Source organism: Chelonoidis abingdonii, chromosome 10 (genome assembly GCF_003597395.2).
Source record: "Chelonoidis abingdonii isolate Lonesome George chromosome 10, CheloAbing_2.0, whole genome shotgun sequence".
Lineage (NCBI taxonomy): Eukaryota > Metazoa > Chordata > Testudines > Testudinidae > Chelonoidis > Chelonoidis abingdonii.
In genome coordinates, this window is record NC_133778.1 from 11,355,770 (window position 1) to 11,376,266 (window position 20,497).

At 45.0% G+C, this 20,497-nt stretch overlaps 1 protein-coding gene across 1 annotated transcript in view; it reads left to right on the forward strand.

Moving 5' to 3' along the window:
- The window catches only part of ABCA12 (ATP binding cassette subfamily A member 12), a 142,703-nt gene that overhangs the window by 120,872 nt on the left and 1,334 nt on the right, over positions 1-20,497 (forward strand). Inside the window, exons 43-53 of the mRNA XM_032805314.2 lie at positions 431-546; positions 1,879-2,038; positions 3,807-4,075; positions 5,016-5,226; positions 6,648-6,757; positions 7,904-8,048; positions 8,796-8,930; positions 15,977-16,080; positions 17,167-17,259; positions 18,138-18,243; positions 19,611-19,748. Coding sequence (XP_032661205.1) covers positions 431-546; positions 1,879-2,038; positions 3,807-4,075; positions 5,016-5,226; positions 6,648-6,757; positions 7,904-8,048; positions 8,796-8,930; positions 15,977-16,080; positions 17,167-17,259; positions 18,138-18,243; positions 19,611-19,748 — 1,587 coding nt within the window. The remainder of the gene's footprint in view (positions 1-430; positions 547-1,878; positions 2,039-3,806; positions 4,076-5,015; positions 5,227-6,647; positions 6,758-7,903; positions 8,049-8,795; positions 8,931-15,976; positions 16,081-17,166; positions 17,260-18,137; positions 18,244-19,610; positions 19,749-20,497) is intronic.

Sequence of the window (20,497 nt, forward strand, 5' to 3'; positions counted from 1 at the left end):
AGCTTTGAAAAATCCGGTTTCCTGATTGGTCCTCTTGTCAGGTGTTTGGTTCCCTTTGTTAACCCTTTACAGGTAAAAGAAACATTAACCCTTAGCTATCTGTTTATGACAACTTGGGGCAGCTATTGTGTAGATCCCTAGCTTGACAGAGTATTGTAAACAGCAGAATGTGATTCTATAATAAGAAAGGCCCGGGACATTTCTCCTTCAGATCTAGGCCTTTCATGCCCACACTTCCTAGGGTTCAAAGCTGGGATGCTCCAGAGAGCCTCACAGAATGTATTCTCCTCTCCCACTGATGGACAGCTTACTGCACCTCTAGGGCAAAATTGAGACCTGGAGTCATTCCCTCCCCCATACAAGCTGCATGCAGCTCTATTAGAGTATTAATTATTCTGACTATGATACACTCTTTAATATCATTTCACAGGTTCTTTTTATGGTCCCGGTTGCCCTCTCAATAGGAGTTATTTCAGCTTTCCAAATACCTGCTTTCTTCAATGATAATAACCTAGTGGCTGTATTTCTTTTGATGATGATGTTCGGGTAAGTGTGTGGCTCAGTTACTTGAAGATGACTCCATGGGGGGGAAATTTGCTTAGAGTTTGGAGTCCTGACCAAAGCTGTGCGACTCTCCCATCACTGCTACTAGGAATCCTCTCTCTTGGCAGAACTGGAGAGATGGCACTTGGTAAATGTTAACTAGTGAGCCTTCAAAAGGCTTGGGAGAGATGAGGCAAGAACTGTTACTCTCATTTTAGACAGGGGCAAACCAAAGGCAACTTAAACTGTAAAGATTACAGAGACCTAAGACACCGTGGCTGGGGTGAATGAGGCATGGTTGTCCTTATTTCCTGTTTACACAAACTTTACCTGAAAAGCAGCTCTAAATGTTCACAGCTAACACCAAAACCCAATATTCTCAAGGTCTCAGACACAGCCTAGGTTGTAACTACATCTGACTGAAACTATTCAAATGTCAAACTATCAGTGACATTCCCAAATTTAAAAAAAAAATCAGGAAAATTTAGATAAATTTTGCCCTGTTTTTTTCTGAACAAGCTTGTTCAAATTTTTTAAATTTCAACCAAAAAAGATATCAGGATAAAATTCACAAAACCCTTTTCTCAACCAGCTCTCGCTGTAACTCAGCCCTTCCTGACACCTAGTCTGGTTCTCAGGAAGTATTTCTCTGCCAGAGTTAGGTAATCCTAACTTTGGCAGAGAAATACTTCCTGAGAACCAGACTGGGTGTCAGGAAGGGCTGAGTTACAGCGAGAGCTGGTTGAAAAAAGCAGACAGGCATGGGGAGATAAGAGCCCCGGATGGCTATAAGTCTTTCCTCAAAGTTTTCATTTTTAATTTGAATTGGGTCAGGACTACAAGGTCTTCAAGATCTTGACCTCAGCTAATGTGGTTGCACGGTTTTCATTTGCCATGAATATGTGTCATCAACATTTCCCCCAAATTCCACCAGAAAGCTTTTTTTTTTTCTCTTTCAACTTCCTGAGACACTGAATTCCAAGGGCAGCCTGGAAGGAAGGATGGGCTGGTGGTTAGGGCACTGACCAAGGCTATGGGAGGCCACAATTCAAGTCCCTGGTCCACCATAGACATCTTCTGTGACCTTGGGCAAGTCACTGTGCCTCATCTGTAAAATGGGGATAATGATTCTCCCCTGCCTCAGAGCAGTGTTGTGAGGTTAACGGGTGGTGAAGAGATCTGCTGAGGAAAGGCGCTACATGAGAAATAGGCATCATTATTACTATAATGACTCTACCCTCCTGTGTAAAGGTTCCTGAGCTGAATTATTTTGTTGCCGGTTTTCCCCATTCTTTAAATTACTTTCATATTGTCTCTGCTGCTGGTGATCTACAGATATGCAACGTTTTCATGGATGTATTTGCTGGCTGGGATCTTCAAGGAAACAGGAATGGCCTTCATAGTTTATGTCAGCATCAACTTGTCCTTTAGCATTAATACCATCATTACTCACTCGGTTGTGTTTCTGCTGGCCCAGGAAAAGGCTACTGATCAGGTAAGAGCTCACTAATACTTTAGCCTTGTCTACATGATGAATCAGTTCTCACCAATGGAGTTTAAATTCTAGTGCACACTAATGTGTTGCACGTTAACTGGCCTGGGTGGACCCTGCTGCTGGCCTGCTCTGACGGTTTCCATGTGTATGCTAACGTATCCCCTTTTAACCAATACATCATGTAGAGAAGCCCTGTGTTAACTCTTAGAAAACTGAGTGGTTTCCAAGTGCAACACGTGTCGGGGCCTGAGTCAAAGGCTATTGAACTCAATGGGAGTCTTTCCATTGATCTCAATGGGTTTTGGATCATACCCGTGGACTTCCATTGTTTTTCAAGGTTTTGAGGGAGGTCAAGTAGGGGACATTACTCTAGAGATCTGGTGAGGTTCCCTTTGTCCAAACATGGGGCAAGTGAGACTCTTTCTTCTCCATGTAATTTGCCTCCACCTCCCCCCACCCCATGGTTAGGAACCAGGAGTGGAGAGAGAGGCAGATGGGAGTGGCCATCTTGGAGGGTGGAAACCAGATGCACGTGGGAGAGATCAGGGAATGAATGAGGGCCCACATTTTTGGGAAAGATGGTTGTATTCGAAGTTAAGTTCCTCCAGTGAAAATTACTGAGGCTGAGTACTCAGTGCCTCAAGGGCTACACCATGCCACTTTAACCATCAGACGAGCTTTCTTTCATCTAACTGTGAAACAAGTGCTCTCTACAATGGATTCCTGTCTGTGCAAAGGGAAAAGTGCCTTGAAGGCACTGATATTTCCCTAAAATGGATCACTGGTCTTTAATAGATCTGCTTCTCTTGTGCCTTAGAGAATCCGTCCTGGCTAAAATGTAAGCTTTTTTGTTTGCTTATTACAAGAACAAGTTCTTAATTAAAAAACAAAAAGGAATTAGCCCTTGTCCCATTGTCAGGCAATACCTGTTTACCAAACCCTTGGATTGTGACATTTGCAGTTTTCTAGACACATCAGTATGGAGACGATCTCCTTCCATGCTAATTTGTTGCATATCCAGTGTGCCATGTGTAATGTCAGTCATGTTCAGCAGTCTTCACTGCTCGTGTTAGCTAATAACAATATTATACAATAGCTCTTCACTGCTAGGCTCAACGCTTGGCTGTTTGTCATGCATTAGCAATTCCCTGGGCCAAACATGTCTCCTTGTCAATGGGCATGGAGCTGCTTGACCAAGCAGAACCGATGCGCTTGTGCTACAGAAAGCGAGAACAAGGATTTGGGTACTACTTGTGTCCCTTTGAGGTTCATGGGGATGCCCTGCAATTCAGCATGCAGTGGGATGGATCCACAGCTCTGAGGCTCCATGGATGGGGAGCAAGGGTTAGTGCGGCTAGATAGCTACCCCAGCATCATGAAGAACACCAGTCTGCAACCTGCTTACTCAGCTTTCCCTCGCCTGGGCATTCCCTGCATCAGGAGAATTCCCAGGTGCAGCCTCAGAGCACCATTCCGGCAGCTGCCTGCTACCTGAGCAGTGCAAAGTAGCTGGAATAAGAGCCAAGGATCTGTACCAGGAAGTAGGATCACTGGATGCCATTTCCAAATCACCTAAGGGAGTTAGGCGCCAACTCCCAGTGCCTTTCTCATCCTGAATTCCTTGCAATTGTGAAACAAACAGTTTCGGAGCTCTTTGCTGTTGATTTATCCATGGTGTGAGGTACGCCAATAAGCCCAAACAGGCGTCAGTCCCAATGCTGTCCCAAGAGTAAAGTCACAATGATCATTAGTGTTTCTCTTCTTTCAGGGCTTGCATAATCTCGCTGAAATCTTGAGGCATGTTTTCCTAATCTCTCCACAATTCTGCTTTGGATATGGCTTGATTGAATTGTCTCAGCACCAGGCACTGATGGGCTTCTTAAAAGCCTACGGAGTGGATTACCCTGACAGAACCTTTGAGATGGACAGAATAAGCTCCAAGCTGCTTGGCATGTTTATCCAGGGCACTATATTCTTTGCAATTCGGCTCTTAATGCATGACGGGATGATTCAGAAAGTCTGGTCTAGTATATTAGAGTAAGTAACATCTGCATTCCTACAACAAATGTAGATTAAAACAGAGCTCAGTGCTTTAGTCATTGACACTGTCACCATTATCATTATTTTGCATAGCTTCATAAACTTACACGGTGCTGTGCAAACCCAGCGTAAGCTCTCTCTGCCGGCGGTTCCCATATCTACCTGTGGTATAGTGATGACTAATGGAAATGTGTCAAGTATCAGAGGGGTAGCCGTGTGTGTATTCACCCACGAAAGCTCATGCTCCAGTACGACTGTTAGTCTATAAGATGCCACAGGACTCTTTGCTAATGGAAATGTGTGCCCCTTAATTTTTTTGTTGCACCTCCTTCTCTATGGGCATTGTGGGTAATGGCTTACCTATCCTGCTTCTGCATGTGCTGGACAATTCCAGTCCCTGGGAGGGGAGAGGTATTCATTATTGCAGTACCCACGTAGTCCTGTGAGTTTGATTTCAAAGAACAGGCCTGGCTGACTGTATCCATTCTGTGTTGGAAAGGCAACTCAAAGAGCTGCCATTTCAGGTCTCCGGTGCCAAGGGATATTGATGAGTTGATAGGAAGAGTGGCCCTGGGGTCAGCAGATCCAGAGCCCTTTCAATACATTCGGTGGCATCTTGAGCCCAAGCTGATGTGGGTTCACTTCATGCATGAGCTGCCCCCCAAATTCTAATGGTAAAAACTGTCATCAAAACTGAAAGCTGCCACAATGTAGGACCGACACGAAAAACAATGCATTTGTTGAATACAAGGAAAAGCTTCATAAAGAAAGAACATTTGTTTTTAAGCTTCGTACATGGAATAATAATAGCAGAGAGTTTTGAATTAATATAATGAGAGCATATAATAGGATCTTATTTCAATTTTACTGAAAAGACACTAAGTCCTCTGCACACGCAGATCCGGAATGTAAAATCACCTGTCTCCTACTCCTTCAGATTCCTGTTCGACAAAGTGCATGGCAGGCTACCGCTTCTGCTGGAGGCAGCTGATGAAGACAAAGATGTTCAGGCTGAGAGGGAGCGGGTTGAGTCTGGCCAAACAGATATCGACGTGGTACAACTCCAGAGCCTCACAAAGATCTACCATCTTCCTCTCAGAAGGATCATGGCAGTCAAAAATGTCAGCATTGGAATTCCAGCAGGAGAGGTAAGCAAGCAGGCTATGGAATCAGAAGCCTATCCTATAGTAAAGGAAACTGAAAATGTCCTCCAAGCCACTTCCTTATTGTCTTCCCAATCCCTGCTTAAGACTCAGGAAGACCATCTGACAGCAGCTACGTAAGCGGTGAGCTGAGATACTACTTATTGGACAATAACTTGCTTTATTGGTATCTCATCCTTCCTTTCTTCCTTCTGGTATTTGTCACCTACATCTGTTGAGTATCACTGATTATTTGTATTATAGTAAAGCCCAGAGACCCCAACTGGAATCAGAACTCCCTTGTGCTAGATATAGCATGGACATGGAGTGAGTCAGTCCTTGCCTCAAAGGGTTTAAATAGACAAGACAAAGGAAAGGTGGGAGGGAAACTATGCTTTTCTAGAGAATGAACTACAGCAGGGACTGTCTTTTAACTGTGTGTTTATACAACGTCTAACACAATGGGGTCTATATCATTGATGGTTTGTTGTCATGGATTTACAGTTATCATTAGAAATGTACTCATGACTCTTTATTCAGACTGCATTGGGCTTGGAAAGTGGGATGGGCAGCTGGAGAGGCAGTGTGGTCCAATGGATGGGACTAGGAGACCTGGGTTCTGTTCCTGTCTCTGCCACTGGCCTGCTGAGTGATCTCGGGCAAGGCCAGAATTGCTGAGATCCTAGTTTGACACCAACAGCCAGATTTTCAGAATGACTTAGCACCCTGGCTAAATGGAAGCTGATGCTTTTTGAAAATCTAGTCTATGATCTCAGTGGGGAAGATTTTCAAAGGCATAAATGGCAGATACACCCTAAATCCCATGGAAAGTCAGTGGAAGTTAGACTCATAACAGTCATTTATGTATTTTACTCTCTCTCCCTCTATACCTTTGCTTCCTCTCCCATCTGTCTGTGTCTGCAGGACCAGGTCCTATGAATGGTACTAAGTGTCTGTACAGTGACTATGTCTTACTGTGGGTCTGTCTACACTGCTGTAGGAGGTATAATTTGAAGCACATGTAGACATATTGAGCTAGCTTTAATCTGGCTAGTGCAGGTACCAATAACAGTGAAGCTGCAGCAGCAGGGGATTGCAAGAGTAAGATGACCAGGATTTGATCCTTCACATGGCCTACATATGAAAATGCACTTTGCAATAAAAGGAATGATAGTATTAAAGACCCATCCATTATTTCCTACTATATTAAACAGAGGAGACTAATACGCACTGCAGTACACTGCCCAATAAACAATCACCATTATAATATTTATATGCACTTTGACTGCCTGAGCCTTTTCCATAATCTGTTTTGCTCAAGGGCTAGGGGAGGAGAAGTGACAAGGCGCATTGAGCACTCACTGCATAGCAATACTTTAGCATTAAATGCAGCATGCTAAATGTCTCTCTTTCTGTCTCATAACCAGTGTTTCGGGCTGCTTGGCGTGAACGGCGCCGGAAAGACAACTATCTTTAAAATGCTAACAGGAGACATTGGGGCTACCAGTGGAAGACTGAGAGTCCGGGATCAAACTGGGTATGGAAGTGATGTATCAACAAGGCTATCTAGAAAAAAATTTGTCGTTTACCCCAGCTCGGAAGGATCAACAAAGCAAATTAAAAAGAGTTAGACTTAATAAAAAGTAGAAAATTGAGCCATTTTAAAATACTATATTTACTTCCTCGGGTCTTCAGTCTCATTTCACTGACAAATTTTTATGCTGGTGCAACTCCACTGGTGTCAATGGAGTTTCTCCTGGTTTACACCACTGTGAGATCAGAATCTGGCCCTTAGTCATCAAGAACCTGATTCTGTCACCCTTTCTCTTGTTGAATAATATCACATTCCACAAATGGTCCCACTGAAATCAGTGCTACTAGATGGAGTAAAGTGCTACTAGACATGAGTAAGGCTGCGATTCTGTCACAGAGGTCACAGACAGTCATGGATTCCGAGACTTTTTGTGACCTCTGTAGCTTCCGCAGCTGCAGGGCTGCCCAGGGGTCAGTTGCACTAGCCACTGCTGGGGTGGCCCCACGACCAGCCGCTCAGGCAGTCCTCGGGGCCAGCCGCACTGGCTGCTGCTCAGGCGGCCCTAGGCAGCTGGCCCTGGGGATCACCCAAGCAGCGGTCCTTTGGGTGGCCAGAGCAAAGACCCCGGGGACTGCTGGAGCAGCAGTGGTCCTGGGGGCGGCCACAGTAGTGGCCCTGGAGGCTGTCAGGAGAACAGTCTCTGGGGGTCTTGGAGCAACAGGCCACTGGGGGAGTCAGCCTCCACAGCTGGAGCAGGAGCCCCTCAGAGCAGAGATTTCTTGTCACAGGTATTGATAGTAAAAGTCACAGACAAGTCACAGTCTGTGAATTTTTGTTTATTACCTGTGACCTGTCCGTGACTTTTACTAAAAATACCCATGACTAAATCTTAGCCTTAAATATGAGTAAGGCCGCTGGAAACTGGCCCCGGACAGATGAGCAGTGTGAGGTACTACTCAGTGTGAGACACACAATCCTTTCTTTTAAGAGCTAAGAACATCAGCAGATCTGCACAGGACTTCATATCATGAACTAAACGCATTCCTGCCCTGATGAGGGCTACATTTCCCCCTTTCCTTCCTGTTTAACAGAGCGTGTAGGAGACTTATGAAGGGTTTATAAAATGTCTGTTCACCTTTCCTGATCCAGATCCCTGAGTGACATTGATGACACCCATTGGTCGCTCTTTGGCTACTGCCCTCAAGAAGATGCCTTGGATGACTTGCTGACGGTGGAAGAGCACATGTATTACTATGCTCGGCTACACGGCATCCCAGAGAAACAGATTAAAGGAGTGAGTAGACCCATGTGACTGAGCAGCTCCCTTGGAACCCAGTCAAGTCAGGGAGAGTCTTTGCATTAACTTCAGTGGTCTTGATCCAGGTCATTATGTGTAATAACAAACAATGCGGGTGACAATCATGAATTTCCAGCCTGGGACTCCCTTGATTTGTGGCTAGACGCATATGGGATGGTCACAGAACTTGACTGTTTCATAACACGGGGACGTGGTATGGAACTGACTTAGAACTGAGCAGTGCTGTTAAAACTCTCCCTACGTAGTCATCTGTGCAAGGACTCCCATTGGCATCAATAGCGAGTGTTCACTAGTTCAAGTCCTAAATGAAGAAGGGAAGCTGGGATTTGTAAGAGGGATTAGTCAAGGTTGTGTCCCCGATGTATTTATCCCAAGGGGTCTTTGTGAAATCGTTGAACTCCTATGTATTTTAACAGGCATTTCAAACCAAGTCTCCACACTTCAAAGACTTCTCTGGAGTGAAGCCCAATCTGGCAGCAATATGCTATTTCAAAGGACATTTAATTATAGTATCTGAACTGCTAGAGACTGCGGACTAGATCCCTACCTGATGTAAATCGGTGTAGCTCTGTTGAAGTCATTGGAGCTACACTAATTTGCACCTATTGAGGATTGGGTCCTGAATTGTTGGCAAATACATACTTGTTCCAGATATTCTATGGTTGGTCTAATTCTCAGTGTAAACCAAGTTTTTATTATTATTATTATTATTTGTTCCCACAGATTGTACGTCAACTTCTTTATAAACTTAATCTGATGCCGTACAAAGACAGAGTCACCTCAATGTGCAGCTATGGCACTAACAGAAAGTTATCGACTGCTCTGGCCCTCATTGGTAATCCATCAATTCTATTGCTGGTAAGAAATCAGAAATTTTGGGATGAAAAGATCCGTAGGTTTTAAGACCAGAAGGGACTATTTTATCATCTATTCTGACCTCCTGTATGTAGCCTTGGATAAGTATAGAGTGCAAATTGCATCAGTCGCTCATAGCAGGTTCTTTTACTCAGCAGCTACATAAGAAATGTTGCTGAGTTGAAGATTGGTGAAGCACACACAGAAACTTTGGACTTTAGTTAGTACAGACAAATATAAGTGAAATGATAGAAAAATCAATATGTATAAGTACAGTAAAGTGGTTCACTGCATTGTGCATACTTGCAACCTTATGGAGGTCATTAGAAGTGAAGATGGAAAGAAAAGTAAGTGGAGGTCACCATAAGTGGTGATGACGGTTTTGGCTGTCACTTATGCTGTCATTCTGATGATCCCAATTAAAGGTTGGATTTACACCTTATTTGATATCTCAGATCTTCTTCCCCTGAACACCCACACATGTCCCATGACCATGGTTAGATCATTTTATGGCCTTTGGTCCATTTGTGGTTGTCCAGGAAACCATAACTGGTGTTATGATTGTTGACATAGCTTTTTGCATTAATACCTTTTCCCAGCATTTCCTGTATATTAATGAAGTTAACTTCATGGTTACACATACTAAAAATCTCCTAGAAGTTTATTAGCATTCCATTAATTTGTTCTTTGCTGTGCACTTGTGTATTATAATGCATTCATTGCTAAATCTTATAATCCTAGGTCACTCATAACTAATAAAAGCAATTTTATTACGTGCAATATTTTTTATAAAAAAAAAAAAATTCCCCTCTCACCCCTATGGGTGGTATGTGTTTCTCACCTCGGGTCCGTCTACCAGAGGCCTGGGAGTTTGAGGTTCTGTGCAGATCTTAGCTGTTCCTAGCACTGCACTCTTCTGGACAGAGAGCTCTGATGTTGTTCTGGGTCTGTTGGAGCACTCACCCCAGCTTAGGAGTCACAGTCGAGTGCTGCCTACCATCACTGGACCACTTTGGCCTTCACTTTCACATCTCTCTAGTTCCTCTTGCGGCCCTGGTACTTCTCCAGCTTCATCATTCCTCTTCCTGATGTTGCTGTCATTGGCACTGCTATATCTATCACCACCGCTGGTGCTTCTTCCTGTTCTATTACCACGATCTGGTTGATTGGCCCCGTACCTGCCTGTCGTTCTGGATCTGGAAGTCCCACAGAATCTTAGCCTGCTATTCTGCACAACCTTCTGTGAATTCCCATTGTGTCTTGGAGGGGTCTAGTCTACGCTGTGCAGATGTTCCTGTACACAATGCGCCACTTGGTTGTGCCGTCAGTGTATGCTATTCCTGCCTGCATCTTACCATCCTGCCACTATGTGTTGGCTGTCTCTGAGCTCTCTGCACAGTCTGCACCTTGGGTCCTCTCTAGTGTGGTAGACCCCTGCTTCATGGATCTGGTGCTCAGTGCTGTTCCTGTGCTGCTATGATCAGTGCTCAGTGCTGTTTTTAGTCCAGCCCTTTCCAGACCACTGTAGGATTTCCAATGTCAGCCACTCAGCTATCTGTCATGGTACATCCATGCAGGGTCTTGTTTGCCATGGCACTCTTCGCTTGGTTCTCCTATGTGCTGCGCTGCGCCAGCCTCGTCGCAGCTATCGTTGGGGCCATCTTACTGATTGTACTCCTGATGTTCCGGGTTTGCCGGACAGGGCTTTGACACTCACCAGCCCGCCCACCTTCTTTCCGGCTGGTATACAGTCTCTGGGTGTTGGACTTTGGTGTGAAACCTCCGTGCATTGGAGGAGCTTCTGGTCTTCACATCGGCAGCCTCCATGTCCTCCTTTGGCAGCTCACGTATACCGCAGGGTATCTGATGACTGGCAGGGCGTATCTGTTGATGGCGTGGATCGTGTTTTTCCACTGAGCTGGCTCTTCAAGACCTTCTTATTTGTGATACTTGGATGTTGCTGTTTCTCTTGCGCTCCTTATCTGGTTCATGTGACTGTGGACCCACAACGGTACTTGTAGCTGGTCTGTATGTCTGCTATGTGGCCCGCTGGAGTTCCACCCCATCGAGTCTTGACTACCTTCCCTCTCTTCATACCTCCGCCACACTTCTCCAGTCGAATGCACACATCCCGATATCCTCACTGTAGATCCGAATCAGGTGGATTAGCGAGTCGATGTCTCGTTCATCTGTAGCTACAGCCTTAATGTCATCCATGTAGAGAAGATGGTGATGGTAGTTCCACTCCTGAACCTGTACCCGTATCCAGTCCTCTGATTTACCTGCTGAGGGGTTTAAGCTATGCAGACAGCAAGAGGACAGGCCACCTTGGTAGGCTGCACTTGATGGCCACTTGTGCAAGCGCCTTGAGGTTGACTCCATGTCCACTGAGTTTTGAGGACGGTCCTTAGTGTCCTGTTGCTTTGTTAGCACCAGACATTCACCAAGATCCACGTGTGCGGGCATGAGTCTAGGCTTTCCTGTAGTTCAATCCAGGCGTGCTCAATTGTCTGTCTAGACCTTGAGCGACTGCTCTATCTATGAGCAACTGGTGTTATTCCATGCCTTCGAGCTGTGCCTCATAGCTGGCCCCTATGATCCTGTAGCTTGGCTGCTATGATGCCTGAAGGACTTTCCATGTTGTGGGAGGCAGGTTATTGCCAGTTCTGTTCCTTGCAGGGGTCTTCATGATCGACTGTCCTTCCTTGTGTTAGCCAGTTTGGTAGGAGCCTGCTGCTAGGCGTTCGTGCACTGCTGTTAGTTCTTAGCCAGTTAGGTATGGATCATGTCTGGTCAGCTCTTCATGTTTTGCCCCTGCTGCTGGATGTCTTCGATATTGATGTGACTAGTTCTGTTCTGGGATTGCTGTGCTCTGTTCTAGGTCCTGCAGCAACTTTGCACTGGTGTTATGAGTCTCTCTTTCTCCCCTATGTTCTTCCCGATACTGTTCAGTTTCTGCTGCTATTGTGTTGTGCAGTGCAGTTGGAGTACACTTGGATGGTTCTTTGGAGAACACGCCCTTACTTTTTTGGCTCGCTGCTTTCTAGTGTGCCTCCTTAGCTGGTTAGCCAGTGCTGTGAGCCTTGTTTAGCAGTCTCTAGGCTCAGATGGAGTCCGGCCCTTGTATTTTTTTCTTAGTAGCCAAGCTTATCCTTAATCTCTACACCTTCTGTAGTCCACCAGCTGACTAACTTCTCTCTACTCACTGATCTTATCCCACCTCATTTTCCAGGTGGGTACATACTGTTGTTCTTCTTGATCGTGTAGCAGGCATCTCCAGGATTACACAGAGCTGTAGCGTATTACAGTGTTGGTTGTTATGGTGGTAGTAGGATGTACTGAGGGCTGTATTGGCATCTTCTAACTACTATCTGATGGTAGCTCTCCACTGAGCCTTGGTAATAGTCTCAGGTTGACTGTAGCTAGTTTCTCCATGATCTTATGCCTCATATCAGCTGCTGTGCTCTGCAATGGAGGGAGTGGCAGTGAAGTTTCAGCTTCAGGTGTGGGCTGCACATCCTCTTGTTTTTCCAGGTCTTCTTGAGTCTGGGATGTAATGTGGAGTTGGTCTATCTCAAGCTGTGAAAGCAGCTTCCCTCTTTACTACATTGAAGCGTTGGGTAACCAGCTGTTTCTCAGTAAGTGTGGATGTAGGTCTTTTGTCCATCTATAGTCCCCTCATACATCCCCTCTCATTAGGTCTACTGTTGTGGTAGCATTCCATCAATTCCAGGTTCTCTTGTCTCGTCCATGAATGGTTTGTTCCAGTAGCCCACTTATCGTCAGATTGTCCTGGTTCCTCAGCATCTGGTGCAGACCTTGTTAATCCGGGCGACGTCCAAGCCGGCATGACTCTCCTAGTTCATGTCACTCTCATATTTGAGGTAGGCAGGTGAAGAGTTAGGGGGTCTTTTGCCCAAGGACCCCCTACTGGAAAGTTGGGTACCAACAGGGATTTGAACCCCGGTCTCTTGTATCAAAGGGCAGCGCTCTTAACCACTATGCTATCCAGTCAATATATATATATCTCTCTCTCTCTCTCTCTCACGCTTGCCTCATAACTTCTGTAGGATCCGGTCAGGGGTCACAGGTCAACATATATAACAAAGGGCATGAGATTTCACCCAGTTACCCCTGTACTGAGCCCAATAAGTTGTGTTTGACTTAAGCATTTCTTCTGGAAAGGCATCAGGTCTTCATTTGAAGACATCAAGAGATGGAAAATCCACCACTTCCCTTGGTAGTTCCAATGGTCACTGACAAATTTGTGTCTTATTTCTCATTTGAACTGATCTGTTTTTTACCTTCCAGCCATTGGTTCTTGTTATACTTTTCTCAGATAGATTAAAGAGCACTTTAGTTCCCACTTTATTCTCCTCAGGAGGGTACTTATATAGTGTAATCAAGTCACCTCTCAATCTTCTTTTTGATAAGCTAAACAGATGGAGCGTTTTAAGTCTCTCACTCGAAGGTATTCTTTGTTCCTGTCTTCAAATTATTTTGTGGCTCTTCTCTGTACCCTCTCCAATTTTCCAATAGCTTTTTAAAAATGTGGACACCAGAACTGTATGAAGTATTCCAGGCATGGTCTAAACCTGGGGTTCTCAAACTTGGGCCATGGCTTCTTCAGGGTAAGCCACTGTCGGGCCGTGAGATGCTTTGTTTACCTGACCGTCCACAGGTACGGCCACTGCAGCTCCCACTGGCCGTGGTTTGCCATTCCCAGCCAATGAGAGCTACAGGAAGTGGCGTGGTCCAGGACACTACTTCCCACAGCTCCCATTGGCTGGGAATGGCGAATCATGGCCAGTGGGAACTGCGAGTGTCCATACCTGCAGACGCTCAGGTAAACAAAAGCGTCTTGCGGCCTGCCAGAGACTTACCCTGAAGAAGCCCCAGCCCAAGTTTGAGAACCCCTGGTCTAACCAATGCTGTATACAGAGATCATTATCCTCCTGACTGTACATGTCTGAAATGCCCCTACTTCAATAGAGCAGCAGTAGAGAGAAATCCAGAGGCTTTGCATGCGTGCTCCTTCACAGGTACTATATTGTGTCTACCTATTGCTCTAAAAGGGAAAGGAACTGAAAATGCTATCACTCTATTCCATACTTATTGTCTCTCTACAACTTCCATTTCAGATTTAAGATGAGATCATGCCCTCCATGGTATAGCAAGAATGGGATGAAAGGAGCAGATAGCTTGTACTAGCGGCCCTAAACTGCCATGGAGTGAAAAACAGAACCAGAACAGTAGTGTCTCTTTAAGACACAATCTAGAAAGCATATATTTCTTGCCACGTGGAGGATATTAGAATGTTTCACCTAAATGTAGCTTAACATTTTCTTCTTACATTATACTGGAGTTTTGCTCTGAAGTAGCATCATAACTGAAATGTTCTCTTTGTGCAAACTGCCATTTGCTGTTGTCAAAGAGATGCCTCAAGCAGTCGGTCTGGCTTTGATGTAAGAGTCACAGATGTTTCTCTCTTGAGGGATACCCATAAGTTTTAGTCACCCTTTCCTGACCTGGGAAAGGACGCACACACAACATTCCTTACATGCACACCCAAAGTCGCAATTCAGATTTCCCAGTCAGGCTTTTCAGCTTGCAGTTCTCCAAGAGATAGCCCTTGCACACTAAGTTTATTTAACCCAGCATCCAGAAGTGGCCAATGTTTAAATTACCCCCATACCACCTAAGCAATTGTTTTTATCTGGCCCTTCTCCTGCTCCTGTTGGCCTCATGCTCTGCTTTCCTCAACAATCCTCACCTGGCCTTTCAGGATTAAATCAGTGCAATTAGCCTCAGTCTTTTCTGCCTCATTGTTGTTAAGGCAACCAACCTTATTCCCACGTGTCAGCACTCTTTGGGCTCATAGGAAAGAAAAGGAAATGTTTCAGCATAAATAAACATAACAGAGAAGGGGGGAAAACCAAGACAGGATGATCTTTCAGACTCCATTCATATCACATTCATTCAGTCACACCATAGGCAATGTAAATCTTTTAAACTACAGAAACCAACCCCACAAAGAACCAGACCACCCTGCCACCTCTGTTGTAAATTCTGCAATACTTGGAGATCAGTTTTCCAAACACCGGGCCAGATGAGCACAGCTCTGATTTACACCCTCTGAAGAGCCACCCCTAAATTTAGATAATTCCTTCTAAGTTTAGCTTCTCTTTTTACCTATAAAATCTCAATAAAAAGGAAGAAAAGGAGCACAAGTTGCTTTCTGAACAAAAAGCTGTTTTCTTTCTGCTTCGTATAATACATCGTCACCAACAATAACCATTCTACAATAGGAAGCTGGCTGGTAATTTTGTTGATGAATGAGGTGGGGCAGAACATACTGTTAGTCATCTGTAGCTTATTGTCTGTGGAAACCTGAAGACAGAAAACTTGTTTGTCCACAAATGAAGTCGATATTACCCAGAAGACAGATGGGTGTGGAGACAAAGTGCAGTCTGGTATTACCTCCTGTTTGGATCAGAGCTACAATTTATTAATAAGTTAGTGTTATTTATAGAAGTGTGAAATAGAACAGAGGAGGTTTATCTGTGGCACCTCAGAGTCAGTTTTGTTCTGGGAAAAGTAAGGGTGAGGTTTTCAAATTAATTGATTTGAAATTAATGGGAAGTGGGTTTCCAAATCCTCTGGGCAGCCGAAGGGTTTGTAAATTAGTTTAATGTTCAGATAAGGTCCTTAGCAGTGGAGAGGGCTGTACCACAAGCCTTCTGTGTGAATTTGGACAAGTCATTTCCCCTCTGTGTTTGTTTAGTTTGTAAGCTCTTTGGAGAAGAGACTTCCTCTTAGTCTGTGTTTGTACAATGCCTGGTACAAGGGGGTCCCATCCTAGGCACTACTGTCATACATATAAATAATACAGACCAAACGTGCCATATAAGAGTGAAGTGGTTGTACTGGTATTTGTAGTGTCGGTAATGACAATTCTAAACAGAGAGCAGATATGGACATGAACAGAAATGACATTTTCTTTAGTATTTAATCTTACAATCTATGGGGGGGATTTCTATTTTTTAAAGGATGAACCAAGCTCTGGAATGGATCCTAATGCTAAACGACACCTTTGGAAAATCATCTCTGAGGAAGTACAGAACCAATGTTCAGTGATACTCACTTCCCACAGGTAGAGTTTACTGGCTGCCATTATGCTTTATTAAGCCCAAACTAAAACCACACATTGGAACACCCTAGAATTTTGGGGGCACTGAAATTTAAACACACTTCCAGTTTCAAGTTTTCCAAGTCTGTATAATGGACTGAATCATAAGAACATAAGAGTGGCCATACTGGGTCAGTCCAAAGGTCCCCATCCAGCCCAGTATCCTGTCTACCGACAGTGCCAATGCCAGGTGCCCCAGAGGGAGTGACCCTAACAGGTAATGATCAAGTGATCTCTCTCCTGCCATCCATCTCCACCTTCTGACAAACAGAGGGTGGAGATGAATCACAGCTGAATCACAGCAGCAGCAGATGTATCTGGATCTAGATTATGCTGCTTGAGCCCATCTTTAGTAACATCTACCTGCAATAACATGCAATATGAAAATCCAGGAAAATCTTCCAGGAAGTGTTCAGCACTTCCTGGAAATGTGTGATTGGTCTGCATTGAATGGATCCTTGGCCCAAATCCTCGAAGGTATTTAACGCCCTTAAATACGGTCCTGGGCCCTCCTTATCTTAGTGGAATAGGAGCCAGCTAGAGATTTGAGGTGATTAAGATGATGAGTTACAGGTTAATGTCCTGTGTAGCTCATAGGAAACCATTAATGCTCTGGCCATTGGAATGTCTTTTATTCCCATTCAGTGACTCTATAGAGCATGAGTGGCCAAGCTTACTGATCTTCCAAGCTGCATATGACAGTCTTCAGAAGTTCAAGAGCCAGGGCGCACCTGTCGGGGCTTGGGGCTTCTGCCCCATGGAAGGCACTTGCTCTGGCTTGGGGCTTCAGCCCCACTCCTGCTGAAGCCCCGAGCCATGGGAGGTGCACCCCGCCAGGCTGAAGCCCTGAGATCCCACCTCCTCACAGTACAGAAGCCATTACATCACCACCCTTGCAAGGCAGAGGTCTTGAGCTCCCCACCACTCAGTCTGGTAGGTGGAGAATTTTGGGAAGCAGCAGGAGGAGGGGCTCTGTGAGCTGCACTTTAACTATAAAACGAGTCACAGTTTGGCCACTCCGGGTATAGAGTTTCTCTGTTTGCTTTTCAGCATGGAAGAATGTGAAGCTCTCTGTACCAGGCTGGCTATTATGGTGAATGGACGTTTCCAGTGCCTTGGCTCTTTGCAGCATATTAAGAGCAGGTCAGTAAAATGTATCTTCTCTCCTTTCACTATATTGCATTTAGAGCCAGATGCCCAGCTAATGTAAAGCAGTGGCGCTTCACTGAAGGCAACTGAAGTATGCTGGTTTACGTCAGCTGAGGATCTCACTGTGTGTACTCAGGGTATTAGCACATAGTGAACAAACCATGGACGGCACTGAAAGCCTTTCTGCTTTTTGTTTCTGGGACTCTGTGATAAATAATGGTGAGGGCCTGGCTGGCAAACAAGAGTTCTGTTTTATGACGAATGTCAGGGTTTTGGCACTGGGTTTCATTCTGCAGCTGAACAAACCCAAAGCTTTTCATCATGTCTGAGAGACCCAGCCCAGACTAGCCAAAGTCAAGTGCCTGTTCCACAACAGCCCGATCAGAGACTTGAATCAGGGTCACCCCCATCCCAAGTGAGTGCTCTAGCCGCTTGGTTTCTCTGGGGATGGTTGGAAGCCCTTTCTCCCTTTCCCACCCAGGACCTGAGAGGGTTCTACAAATCAACACTTGCCAATGAAAAAATATTTCATTAAGAAATTCTCAACCAGCTTGCTCAGTAATACATGTTCAGCCTCCATGAAGATTTTGTTCAGTGTTTGAGAGGCATGTGCCTCTACCCAGATGATACAATAACTTGGTCGACTTTAATATAGAAATTAAAAACACATGATGGTGATGAACTTCATGGCTTATTAATGATCACCCTGACTGGATTACTGATCCAGATTTATTCCTAGTATGATGCTGGTGATCTCATTGGAGATATTCCGGGGCTGGATTTGTTTCACAAGAGCTCCCAGCAAGGCTACTTGACTCTCTTGTGTAGGTTCCGTACCTGCTGTGCAGCATTCATTCTGCTTTCCTTTCTAGGTTCGGAAGAGGATTCACCGTGAAGATGCACTTGATGAGCAGCGCGGTCAGCACGGAGGCTCTGACAGAGTTAATGCAGTCCCACTTTCCAAATACATGCCTGAAGGTAAGCAGGATAGATCAGACCAGATGCTGGGGGAGCTGAGAACGGGATCCCATCTCAAACTTGTTATATTCACAATGGGTATCTTGTAAGCTTCTTCTGACCACAGCTTTGACTCAGCAATAGCTGCCCAGAGCATTATGCTCTCAGAGCATAACGGAATTGCACACCCAACTCTCTCTTCCAAAGCAGAGGCAAGGCTCGGATTTACAGAGCTGACAAAAGGGTTTGGACACCGAGGTCCAATTAATTTTAGTGGAATTAGAGCATCCAGATTTCCTAGGTGGCTTTAAAAACACAGCCAAATGGTGACTGTGAGTATGCAAGAGAGGAGTCTAATCCGGCAACTCCAGACTCACTTGAGTAATCCCATTATTGTCAGTGCTATAGAAGGCTGTAGCAGTCTAGCTCCACTTGTTTTCAGAGGGAGCTGGGATTACTCAGTGCCTCTGGTAATAGAATTACATTGGCATCAAAGTGGAGTAACACAGTGTTGAAGCAGGACCAGCCAACCCTTAGCTTAACCCCAACTTTCAAAGTCATTCATCCAAACTACAAATTGGAAATACCACATCTTCCCTGAAGACCCTAGTCCGTCATGCACTTTAGTCTTCCCCAAAAGCCTAAGATAATAGAAGTTTTAGTTGGATCCTCAGATAGATTCCAGAAAATACCTGATATTTGTTGCACAACAATATTTCCCATGCAAGAAATTTCTTCTCCAGCTTTCTCAGTCTTCACTGAGATATTACAGAGTGGACTAACTAGCCTGTCAGCTGGCAGCTGACAGCCAGGGAAGGGAAATAAAGCTCCAGACCCCTATCTTCCTAAGGCCCGTTCCTCAGGGCTTGTTTATTCACCGCCAAAGAGTACCACAAACTGGAAACACATGAGGCCAGCGGTCCTCAAAGTGTGGGTTGTGACCCCAAACTGGGTTGTGACCCCATTTGGATGGAGTCACCAGGGCAGAAAGACGCAGCCCAGAGCTCTGGGGTTGGTGATGGGGCTGAAACCCTAAACTGCAGCTTTAGAGAAGGCAGTGGAGGGGCGGAACCATTTTTTTATTTCAAATACTAACTATTCTGAGTAACCCAGGGCACTGGAGTCATGCAGTAATTTTTCTTGTCAGAATGGGGTCGCAGTGTAATAAAGTTTGAGAACCGCTGCACTAGGCAATCATTGCCCATAGGCTTTTCTCAGTTGAGTGAGTCAGAAAGGGAGAAGACGCATCCTCCCGCTTAATTCCATTTTGAGTCAGCTTCCCCTACCTTTCTATGTTGCACCCAAGCAGCTGTATGACCTGCTGGGATCTGTTAACCTTTTACAGCCTGCAGCACCTTGATTTTATCACACTGCTCTTGTTCCCACAGGACCGGCATCTCAATACGGTAGAATATCACGTGCCTGTCTCCGCAGGAGGAGTAGGAAACATATTTGATCTTCTGGAAACCAACAAAATTGCCTTCAAAATCAGGCACTTCTCAGTGAGTCAAACCACTCTAGAGGAGGTAAGACAGTCAGCATATGTTTCAGATGTAAACTGATTACCAGGCACATTGGACCACATATCGAAAGGGGTTTCATTCCGCTCACCTTTTGAGTGCACGCACCTGCACGCACATTTTCTAGCACTTCTGTCTCCAGATGCATATAGTAGTGCTGGAAAAATGCACAAGCAAAGTTGTGTGAAAACATGGCCCAAAGGACATAGTCTGCCCTCAGTCATGCTGGTGCAGTGCTGTTGATATACAGGTGTAAATGAAGGCAGAATTTCAACCCACATTTTTCAGAGCTGAAGGGTGGTCTTGTGGGGAGGGTCCCAGATTGGCAGTCAGAAGCTGTGGCTTCAGTATCTGGCCCTGCCACTGACTTCGGAAGTTATTCCCTCTCTCTGTGTGCCTCATTTCCCTATTGGTAAAACGCGGATGATATTATTCCTTTCTCCCAGCTTTTGCTTGTCTGTTTAGACTGCCAGCTCTTTATGGCTGCTCTTTTCTTAGCATGAACTAGATCTTCAGCTGATGTAGGTTGCCATAGCTCCATGGACACTTCAGTGAAGTTATGTCAACATATGCCAGCCAAAGATCTGCCTCTATATATATATTTATATAATCGGTCCTGAATCTCAGTTGGGGCTTCTAGATTCTGCTGTAATACTCATTTTGTTTATGATTATTTGTGACGCAGTTCCATAGTTACGTTCCCTCCATTTTCACTTCAAAACTTTTTTCACCAGTATACAAATATTGTAGGAAGA